General features: G+C 33.9%; 1 protein-coding gene across 1 annotated transcript in view; it reads right to left on the reverse strand.

The window, feature by feature from the left end:
- Positions 1-1,467: 1,467 nt before the first annotated feature.
- The window catches only part of LOC108975402 (insulin receptor substrate 1-like), a 67,165-nt gene continuing 56,321 nt past the window's right edge, over positions 1,468-12,311 (reverse strand). Inside the window, exon 7 of the mRNA XM_018943872.1 lies at positions 1,468-3,069. Coding sequence (XP_018799417.1) covers positions 1,590-3,069 — 1,480 coding nt within the window. The 3' untranslated portion in view covers positions 1,468-1,589. The remainder of the gene's footprint in view (positions 3,070-12,311) is intronic.

Genomic DNA, 12,311 nt, shown 5'->3' on the forward strand with positions numbered 1-12,311 from the left:
CTATATAAATTACAATAAAAAATACTTTCCAACATTTTTTAAGTTATAATTGAGTTGTGAACACTTTTTCCATCTACATATGTATGTGTATGTGATTTATATTTAATAAACACAAATAACTAAAACTCTATGATAATATTATAAAATTTATATCATATCGAGATGACTGAAGTGCTCCTTTCTGTGTTGGCGGCCTTCGTCCGCGCTCTAAAAAAATAACCCTGGTCGAGCGAATACGTAAAATTATTATATAATATTACTAATACTTGCATATTTTATTACTTATTTGCTTAATAAAATTAAAAAAGAAAATATCCATATACATGATCAGAGGAATTTTAGCGAATTGCCTGATCATCATACATGGCAGCGCTCCATTTCGTCGTAATTTTTGGTAAACAAATGAGGTTCAAACGAGTGTAAATGTAATTTTTAAAACCTGCTAAAAGTGTAAAATATGGATTTTACAAGTTTATAGTGTAATTTAATTAATTTGAAGTGAAAAATGTGAATAAAGTGTGTTTATTGTGATGAAATAGCTTATTGAAATGTAAGAATTTTGCGAAAATTTGCCTAAACTAAGCGTTTGCGGTACCTATAACCCTATGTATTTTTTAATCAGAAGCACTTCCTCTTTCCAACGTTACCTTCAGATCGCGGCGCCAAAGAAATCGGAATTGTGCCGAATTTTGTAGCAGGAGCGGTTGAAATTGTTCATAGTGGTTATGATTTTGATACATACATATGTAAATGCATGTGCTCTGTGTCGCCATTTCGAAAATATTGATAAATAATTGAAATCGTCGAATTGAGTCCGGTACACGTAAGCACAGTTTCAATTATGAAGGAGCTAATAATTAAACAAATAAAAATATTCAACCATTAAATGGTTGCCTTAAATAATGCTGGATATAAAAATAAATTTTATCCATGGTCTCTCAGTACCACATGAGTTGACACAAAAAATATAGACCGTATTCCCATCTTCAAATCGCTGCTAAATTCTGACAAAATTGAACCAGCAGATGGTTTCATGTACTGAAAAGCAACTAACTTACGACAATGTCAAACGAAAAAGTAAACTAACATTCTCAGCCAGCCATGCTTTGCTATGCATTTGATGAGATTGACAGGGAATCATCTACTATGAGTTGCTGTCCTGCAACCAAACTCTTCAGAAATTTCCTTTTTAACCCCAAAATCAGAATTAAAAAATTTATAAATTGTTCTTAATTAAAAAAGTATAGTATCAAATTTGGTTCTCTTTTACATCAAAAATTATTATGAAAACAGGTAAAAAAGGAAAAATTTGCTTATTTTTAACCGAAACACTACTATAATTAATTGAAATTAAACAAAGACTGTTAAAATTTTATTAGAAATAGAATTATTTTACAAAGATAACCAAAAAAGTAAAACACATATTTTTTTTATTTTTCAATAAAATGCATTCATATTTTATCCATTTACTTAATACATTTCTATCGTTCTTACATAACTCTTATTATCGTAATAAAAGATATACGAATGAATAATTGGGAGTAATTTATTTACATTTAAGTATTTAACAAAATATAATTTTCGTTGGTTCAATTATTTAAAGTTTTAGAAGAAGATGATGAATCCGAAGAATGATCAAAATCTATTTTAGCATATGAATCATTTTCTGCCTTTATTGTTGGAGAAGCAACATTTTCAATTTTTTGGAATTTCGCATTGTCTTTGGTACTGCATTGCGGCAAATCTAGCTTTGCGTAATATAATTCATAACTGGAGCAAGCAGTTGAAGATGTAGGCGTGGTAATATGCTGTGTTTTATTTTGGTTTATACAGTTCGGTAGAACATTTTCGCTTTCTCTATTATCTATAACGGACAATAATGTTGGAGCACCGTTGAATCGAGCGACTGATGAAAGTTTGCTGGCGTCGGACAATGGAGCTAATGGCAAGGAAGGCACGTTTAATGAAACAGAATATCTCTCATTTATTTCTGTTATTGGCAATATTCGCTCTTTGTTAGAAAAGTATTCGGCTTCTTTAGATCTGTTATTTTTGCCATATACGTTGTCTAGCACTGAACATTTCGTACTATATTCCTCATGGAATATGTGTTTTGTAGTTTTAAGTTTTTTCTCCGTATCAACCATAGAAATACTCTTTTCAGAGTCGGTTTCATTAATAGTTTTTGAAGTTGGTTGAACTGAAAGTTGGGAATATATGCACGAAAGATAAGTAATATCCTCAGAATTAGAAGTAGAAGTCCTATCAAGTTTTAATTCTTCCAAGTGATCATTTCGATTTTCTTCACAGAATACAATATCCAGATTTTTAGTAGGCATGCACAAATTATTTTTTTTATTATTTGCGAGTTTTTCCTCAAATGGATAGTTGCCGTGGGAGGAGATTTGAGCTTCCTTCCTTTTTACGCATGATAGAGATGTAATGTCACTTACTCTTGTTATATCAGCAAAGCATTCGTTTGAATGCGATAGGGAAGGCTTATTCATGGAACCTAATTCGTTGTTCAAAGGCTTCATTTCCAAGTATCCACTTTCTTCAGGATTTACTTTTTTAAGCGGAAATGTTTGTAACAACTCGCCAATGGGTTTTGAGGTCTGATAATTCTTTACTTCGTTTAAAGAAATATCAGAACCCTTTCCACTGACATGTACAGCTTTTCCATTTGTTTTATGGCTAGAACTTTTCGAAAAATCTATTTCCATTAGATCGCTCATACAATCCACAGATACTTGACTATTGTGGACTAATATAGGAGCACTCGTTGACTTTTTATCACAATTCGTGTTTAAATCCAATTTATACCCAGTATCTTCAGCACCAAAATTCAAACTATTGTTGCTAATACAACTCTGATTAAAGTGGGATCTCGGAAATAAAACAGCACGCTGTAAGTCACATTTGGGAATTTTTGCCCGAGATCCAACTGAAAATGCCCGGACTCGGATAATATTTTTGTCAAGTAAAATCTCGTTGGAATTTCCCGATCGTTTCATTTTGTTCTTGTCTATCTTACTTCCAATTGAATACGATCGTTTGGGACGTTCTTCACTGTGAAATAAACAAATTCATTATTACAGTATTTTGAAAATATTACAAAAAATATATACTATATTACTCCAAAAAAAGTTAAACAGAAGTGACATTTAAGTATCCCTATAAGTATAACTAAAACTGAAATTGTCTTTGCGTGTGGTTGCTAATATGACCAGCATTTCTCGAAAACGCTGATATTAAGAGGTTTCATGTGTTTGCGGGTTTCAAAAATTGTTTTTTTTTATTGCCCTATTAAATTTTACAACACATCTAGAATATTGTCAAAATTTTACATAATAATATAATTTCTATTTCCAAAAATTTCCGAATTTCTTATTAATAGTGTATATTGGTAACAATAAAAAATTCTAATAAAGAAAAAAATTGTTGAACAAAGACTGTTTTACCCGAGGAAACTCAAGTGTTTTTACCCGGGCTTTTAGATTTACATTTCGAAGAATTACGGTTGAAAGTATTTGGTAACATTAATAAAATTGTTGCAAGTATTTTTAAAATTAAATATTGAGAAATAGAAAACAATAAAATTCATTGAAAATTATTTCGTTCTGTTTTGTAAAATGAATGAATTGATTTCTATTATTGTAATGAAACTTATATATTCCTGCGCGTTAAATGTCTAAGTTTTCGAATTGATTTTTATTGGCATGTATAATGGGAAAGCATTTTATGAAATTTTACAAACTATTAACTTATAAGAATGCAGAGTTTGTGCTGATTCACATCCAAAACTATTGATGCGAGAGGCGGAGAGAAGATACGAAGGGCACCGAGTTACGTAGTCCGGCTCTTCTTTTAATTTTAAAATTCCTTCGTTGCATTTATGGTAGCTTGGTTTTAAATTCATATTTAAAATGTGTTAACGATATTCTGAATCACCAATTTAGTCTTATGGATATATATTTAAAAAACTTCAACGACGTTTGAATTTACCCACTTGGTGTGTATCTCCCCAAGTAACTGGACTAAACAAAGTGGTTTCAGCAATACCAATGAATGCTTTTGGAATATCGCTTTGTTCGCCTTTAGGAAGAAATTACAAGATAACAATACAAGCATTTATTTTGAATAGCCCTTAGGTAATTTATTTTCATACTCAATAGTATCAAAGCTGTGCCCTCGGGTTTTGGATTCACTTCATATATATCCAATTCCTTAAACCAAAAATTTCTAAAATAAAAAGAACTTACTCTCCTACAAATGATCAATGCTAGTTCAAAAGACCCGAGTTAAATGCCCAAAATGATAAATGAATTGTGGAATATTTGAAACTAAACTAAATCTAGATCCTTCTGATAAACTGATCCAATATTATTTATCTTACCATGTCGTCATAAAACTCACTTCACTTCAGGTAGAGATCCCACTACCACCTTCATGTCTAAACAGTCACTCACATCCTAAACGATTAACTGTTTGAAATGAAATGGCTTGTTAGTTTAGTAGCCGAAGTAAACTGCAACTCAACCACGGCCACCCAAAAAAAAACATTTGAGTGCGCATGGCTCCAGACAATTTACAATATATGAACTTTTGAACATTATAAAGGTCATTTTGTTAAAAAAAAAAACTCTCGACATGCAACTCCACTTAGTTCAATTGAAGTTGAAGCAAATTTCTTATAACTTTTTTTGGTACTACGAACTTCAACTATTTCCAGTCGAATTTTCATTGTTGCCAACATAAAAAAAAAGAGATTACGAACCTAAAACAGGAAAATTTCAATCCTAAAAATGAAGATTTGACAGATAATTAAACAGGCAAAAAATTTAAGTTATTGCTCAGGAAAAGGTGAATAATGATTAAAATGGACATCAGTTTTGATTTATATTACGATGACAAAAATGTTGGTTTTGGGCTGGCGCAGACTACGATATCTATGGTTGTTAAGAAGGTTTTATGTATTGGGAGTTTTTTTGCTTAGTGGATAAAATATTGGTGACTGAARAGGAGACAAATGTTTTAAAATGCTCGACAAATTTTCACCTTGCTATGTATTTTTTTCAAAATAACAGATTAAATAGTATAAATTATAAATAAATTATTTTTTACCTATTTTCCGTTAACTATTAATACTTGTCTTAATATTTTCTTTGAAAACACTTAAACCAAAATGCATTCGGGTTGAAGACCGTAATAAGGGCTAGAATTAAAAAGCAAATTATAATCAGAAGTAAAGTAAAAAATTTAAATATTGTCGTTAATTTGGAAAAATCATACACAACTGTTTTATGGTTAAGTATTGACATAAATAAATTTAGAACCATATCTATTAATTCGTTTGAACAAATATAATTTAAATCGTTCATTAATGTAGTTTTATAATCAATTTTTCTATTAATATAATAAATATGTTATCTGCTACTTATATCATTCAATCCAAAGTGAGTTAATAACATTACTAATTTCTTACAATGTTCAAAAATGGCTGTATGTAAAAGTTTGCAGTCAAATTAAACAAGTCCAAAAGTTTTAGTAACTTGTTTTCACTAACCGTATCTTTCATTGATTGAAGACAATGCTTTAACTCATCAAATGAATTTAATTTTTGACGATGAAGCACCATCAAGAACCAGTTTATCGATGGTATGGTAAAATTAATCGAGGCTACGACCTCCACTCCAAAACGAATTTCGAGAAGATCGTCCAACTTCCAAGTTACTTCCAAGCAAATAGTTGAATGTTTTTTTGAAATCGCATCACACTTTACCACGACCACGCTAGCTCTCACGACTGAAATACCTGTATTTTTGAGAACTCCACATAGTGCTAAGTTGGTACGAAATGACTTCATTAATTCCCTTTCATAAAAAATAAATTTACCATACCATCGATCAACCACCGTATTTACCAGATTTGGCTCTTTATTATTATTTTTTTTTCTTCCCCAAACTGAAATTGCTGCTGCGTGGAACCCGCTTTCAGTCGATCGAAGAGATAAAACAAAATTCGGTGAAGGAACTGAAGGTCATCCTAAAAAGGGCTTATGAAAAGTGTTTCGATGACTGGAAGAATTTTTGGCATAAATGCATAATTCAAGACAGAATTGCTTAGCTGTCAGAATTGCAAAAAAATTCTGATTTTCAATGGTGTYACAGAATCTGATTGGATTTTTGTCTTTTCGAACATATGCAAAACCAATTTCGAATCAACTGTTTACTAATATGACAAAACTTGCAAATGAATACATTTGAAAGCAATCCTATTAAAGTTTTTAATGAGTTCCGAATTAAAGAAAGATTTTAAGAAATAACAGTTATTGAATGAATAAAGACGCATTTGGGTGTTAAATTTCGTTTTTCATTTTTACGATTTTTCTTAATTGGCGGGCAGGATAAAAAAAAAACTGAACGTCATATGGAATTGGGGCAAAGTTTATTATCTTTGGCATTAAATTATCTTCTATTGAAACTAAAAAAACTAAGAAAGGTTAAGTTTGAACATATATAGTTGCCAAAAAAGTCTTCCGGTATTTTCGCTAGTTGGCGCTGGGAGGGCGTAGATCTAGTTTTACTCGTCGCAAAATCAGTTTTTTTTTCAAATTTTAAACTTTTTTATAATATTATCCTTTTTCTTTGAAATTTTTATTTTAATTTGAACATAGGTTATTAACAAATATGAATCTCTTTGAATTTTTTGTTTCGGATAGAAATCTCGACCTGCATCCTGCCCGCCGTCTGGCATATGCCCATGCGAGAAGCATATGACAATTGCTTCCCAAAGGCAAAATGTAAACGATTTCGTATCAAAGAAATTTGTGGATGATGTTTAAATATATAACTATAACCCCTAGAAATTTCGTCTTAATCAGTTACTTATTTCCCTCCCAAAAAAAACTTCAAAAAATCGATTTTTTAAGTCTGTAAAACAGGCTCAAATGCAACATAAACCTATGCAACGCAAATGAAATTTTTAAGTATGTTGCAGAGAAAACACGATCTATCAGAAACAATCAGGATGCAATGGAGACATCAGCGTCGTCGGCAACAAAACAAGCTCCACCTACTGCAGTTCGTAAATCCGATTATAAACTACCACTGTCAGAAGCATTAAAGAAAGGGACAAGAGTTCAGGAATTCCGAGGACACCGAACAAATTTCGTATTTAAATTCATTTATCAATGGAGTATATTTCGTCATATGCTGTTAAAAGTTCTGACGGAATATGAGTAAGACTCGACTTAGTGCAATGAGTTTTGGTCGACACTGTACATATCAATTACATCAAAGGAAGAGAAAAATTGTATAATCATATCATTAACAATAATTATAATATTACAATGATTGTTGTTGTCCATATAAACAAAGAAAACTCTAAAGTTAGAATAAAAATTCGGGATAATTGGATACTCCAAGCGTAGCCAAGACCTTCTCTACCTCTTCTTTCAAACGGAGTGGAGGTCTTCCTCTTCCTCTGCTTGCCCCGACGAGTACAGTGTCGAATACTTTCAGAGCTGGAGTGTTTTCGTTCATTCGGACAACATGACCTAGCCAGCGTAGCCTCTGTCTTTTAATTCGCGGAACTATGTCAATGTCGTCATATAGTATATCTCATACAGCTCCTTCCATCGAATGCGATATTCGCCGTGGCCAACGTGCAAAGGACCATAAATCTTTCGCAGAACTTTACTCTCGTAAACTTGCACCGTCGTCAGTTGTTGTCATCGTCCAAGCCGCTGTACCATATAGCAGGACGGGAGAATGACTTACAGAGTTTGGTTTTGTTCTTCGAGAGAGGACTTTACTTCTCACTTGCCTACTCAGTCCAAAGTAGCACCTTCGAAGTAATGACTGTCAGCAGTGACGTGGGAACGTAGTCGCAGTTATTTCGTCTTATCCTCGTTCAGTGCCAGAAATTTTATTTGCTACTAAAAGGATCCTTCTTCTTCTTCTTAATTGGCGTAGATACCGCTTACGCGATTATARCCGAGTTAACAATAGCGCGCCAGTCGTTTCTTCTTTTCGCTACGTGGCGCCAATTGGATATTGCAAGCGTAGCCAGGCCCTTCTTCACCTGGTCCTTCCAACGGAGTGGAGGTCTTCCTCTTCCTCTGCTCCCCCCGGTGGGTGCAGCGTCGAATACTTTCAGAGCTGGAGTGTTTTCCTCCATTCGGACAACATGATCTAGCCAGCGTAGCCGCTGTCTTCTAAYTCGCTGAACTATTTCAATGTCGTCATATATCACATACAGCTCATCGTTCCATCGAATACGATATTCGCCGTGGCCCACGCGCAAAGCACCATAAATCTTTCGCAGCACTTTTCTCTCGAAAACTCGCAATGTCGACTCATCAGTTTTTCACATCGTCCACTCCTCTGTACCATAAAGCAGGACGGGAATTATGAGAGACTTATAGAGTTTGGTTTTTGTTTTTCGAGAGAGGACTTTGCTCCTCAATTGCCTACTCAGTCCGAAGTAGCATCTGTTGGCAAGAGTTATCCTGCGTTGGATTTCCAGACTGACATTGTTGGTGGTGTTTACGCTGGTTCCAAGATGGACGAAATTATCTACGACTTCAAAGTTATGAGTGTCAACAGTGACGTGAGTGCGAAATTGCGAGTGCGACGGCTGTTTGTTTGTTTGATGACAGGAGATATTTCGTCTTGCCCTTTTTTGTGGATTGGGCATAGCACACTTAAATTTCAATCGTTGGGCATGCTTTCGTCCGACCACATTTCGCAAAGAAGTTGATGCATGCTCCTTATCAGTTCTTCACCGCCGTGTTAAAAGAGCTCGGCCGGAAATCCATCGGCCCCCGCTGCTTTGTTGTTCTTCAAAGGGGTAGTTGCTATTCGAACTTCTTCCTGCTCCATCGTCTTCGAGTGGGGAATCGGGTTCGCCTTCTTCTTTCGTTGTGCGTTCACTGTCATTCAGCAGGCTGGAGAAGTGTTCCCTCAATAATTTAAGTATGCTCTGGGTGTCGGTGACTAGATCACCTTTGGGGGTTCTACAAGAGATTATAGTATGGTCTTGAAACCTTCTGTTAGCCCCTTTCTTTTTCTGTCTGAAAATGCGTCTCGCTTCCCTCTTCAACTCTCGGTATCTATCCCATCCCGCACGTGTTGTGATCGTTCATACCGTTGCGAGGTAGGCAGCCTGTTTTCTCTCCGCTGCGACACGCCACTCCTCGTCGTACCAGCTGATCGTTTGCAATTTCCGAAAACCAATGGTTTCGGTTGCAGCTGTACGAAAGGAGTTTGAAATGCCGTCCTACAGTTCCCTTCTATCGAGTTGTTTACGAGTGCTCTCAGAGAGCAGGAGTGCAAGCCAAGTAGAAACCTTTCAAGACTTAGTATTAGTAAAAATATTTATTTAGAMCGGAACTAAAGCTGATCTTCGATAGCTTTTCTCAAAAAGGCGTTTTGCGGTGACCACTATAAACAGCTTTATCGTGACAAGTAGAGCAAAGACGCGCTTCATACCCAAAATATCCACCAAAAACATTCGTACGGAATTGCGAGAGATGTACAACTCTCTTGCCATCTCCCTAACACCTGCCTGATGATTTTCAAGTACTATATACTTTACTTTTTTTATTATTTTTATCAGTTGAAGAGGTTAATGGTTTAACAGAAAGAAACATGTTTTCTACGATCTTTCGGCCGTCTTTGCAGGCTTTATACCATTCTCGTTTATTTATTTATTTATTTATTTATAAAAGCTTATACAATGTTAATAACATATGTACAACCTAAAACATGCAGCGCTAGCTTCAGAGGCTATCGGCTGTCCGTTGAATAAATGTGTTGGTTTAAATTCTCCTTAATAGATCACATTCTTTAAGAAAACGATTGATGGTTTTTATATTTTCTTCCGTAGCGTTAGAAAGGAGGGAAATCGGGTCTGTGTAGAAGTGGAATCTCTCTTATCTTTCAGTGTTGGACAAAATTCTCATACAAGAGCGTAATTGATCACGGAGAGTATGAGTGTCTTGACAACCTTAATTAGAAAAGATGGGCTAATGAGCGAACGCTTGCATGCTAGGTACTTAACAGTATTTGAGTTTTTAGTAATTCTATTTCTAATATATTGACAATGTTGTTTGAATGCATATTTACTATCTAGAATTAATCCAAGAAACTTAAGTGTAGGAGAACATGAAATATTTACATTGTTGAATGAAATCGGTGGAAAATGGCAATTATGTTTTTTATAAATGTGGAGTAAACTGGATTTTAAGTACGATATTGATGCGCCTGCGGGAAGGGACCATAGGGATAGTTGAGAAAGGATTTTTTCAAAGGTAGAGGATATAGAACTAAGGTCAGAAGATTTTGAAAATAGAAGGAGATCATCAGCATAAAATTGATGCTGAATAATAGGGAAGGAATAAAGGATACAGCTGATTTCTTTCAAATGCTATGGTGAACAGAATCCATTATCCCTGAGGAGTGCCGTTCCAAAGGAAGAGTCCGTGCAGGTGTGCCAGAAATAAGAACTTTGATTTTACGTTTAAAGAGAAAGGATTTAACAAAACTAAATATACGGGGGCCAACCTTCCATTTGATTAATTGTCTTAAAACTACATGTATGCCAACGCGATCAAACGCTTTTGCAAAATCAAGGGAAAGATTGTTTGCAATATGTGTTTCGTTTAATAATACTAAAGAGTGCTTATTAGACGAGTATTCAGAGGAGAAATTATAATCAGAATTTGGCGAATTCTAAAGCTATATCCTGTAGATATAGTAGATTGCCTTGAGAGGAGTTGATATGTATGAAAAATGTAAGTTTTAATTGGTATTAATCTAGAATTATGAATCTATGGATACTTGGGTATGTGATTGTGGATGGCAGGAGGGTACAATTGAAGTTGTGGAACGGGTTATAGTGGTAGGAGAAGTAGTTGTGGAAAAGGGTGAGAAGGATGGAGAGGGAGAATTGTATAGGGAAGAGACGGAGGGAGAGGGAGTTTTGGGGCAATCATTATGGATTGAGTGTATGTTGGTAGGGCATGAAGAATTAATGTTTGAAGTTGTAGCTTTAATGTTGTCATTAGAATTATTAGTGTTTGAAGTTTTTTCGATGTTGATGTATTTTTTTGAGAAGTTATGCAGCGAGTATGTATATGTGCGCACAATATGAAAGAAATCAACCGTACACAACCACGAACAACGAACGACTGACCATTCTCGTTATTTAATACAATTCTTTGTTGGATATTTGTATCAATTTAGCAAAAAAAAAAAAATAATTGTTTGCTACGGGCTGCGAATGAAGGCGGATAGAGGGAAAGATAAAAATTCTTGAATATACTTCACACAAATCGAACGCAATTTGTTGTACAATTCGAAATGGATATTAATCCAATAACGGATTGAAGAGCATTGCATGAAGCAAAACTCTTGTATCTGAACGCGAACTATCGTAAAAATAAGAATTTAGTTTAGACAAATAACATCACAAATAAGAATATATTCGCTTATTTTTGCATAAATATATGTGTTCAAATATCTTTTTTATATATGTATGTCTATAGTTGCTAAATTAACTAATAATTTCTCCCCCTCGACAATATGCTTAAATATCTTTGAACATGTCCAATCATAGAATTTGCCGAGATAATAAATGTGTATGTATTTATATTTGAACAATATGTACCATATGTGCATCCATATTTGTTGATCAAAAATTATTTTTATTCAATAATTTGTTCTATAGTACATTTTTTATTTCATGTAAAACATATAATATAATTCAAAATTACATATACTAGTTCATATATGGTGCGTATTTCAAGCTCATACATTGAAAAACAATAGTCGTAAATTTTAAAATAATGTACTGTAGTGACTCAAACAAAAGGGTTCATATGTACAGTGTGTCAAAAATGCATTCTTAGAGTCCGAAGTTGTAATTGAGAACTATAATTCTACTGAATAAATAAATGCGAACCAGTGTCAGCCAGGAGTGAATGAATGATATCCCATCAGTTTTAGTTGATCCACGGCGAACCAGTCATCGCTAATCAATCTGTTTATTGTGATCATTTTAAATGTTGTTCTTAAAAAAATAAAAAATAAATTAATACTAATTTTTATAAAGATAATTTGAACGAAATATTACCATATTGTTCGGTCGTTGGAACGCACTAATGTCTAGTTATATAAATTATGGAATATGCTAACTTTCTACCGAAAATATGGGAGACTCTTTGAGATATATTATTTAAATTCGGACAGAATCATTTCTTGTATGTTATTTATACTTAATTTCAACCACCATTCACCGTCGAACTG

Source organism: Bactrocera latifrons, unplaced genomic scaffold (genome assembly GCF_001853355.1).
Source record: "Bactrocera latifrons isolate USDA-ARS-PBARC rearing strain unplaced genomic scaffold, ASM185335v1 scaffold_640, whole genome shotgun sequence".
Lineage (NCBI taxonomy): Eukaryota > Metazoa > Arthropoda > Insecta > Diptera > Tephritidae > Bactrocera > Bactrocera latifrons.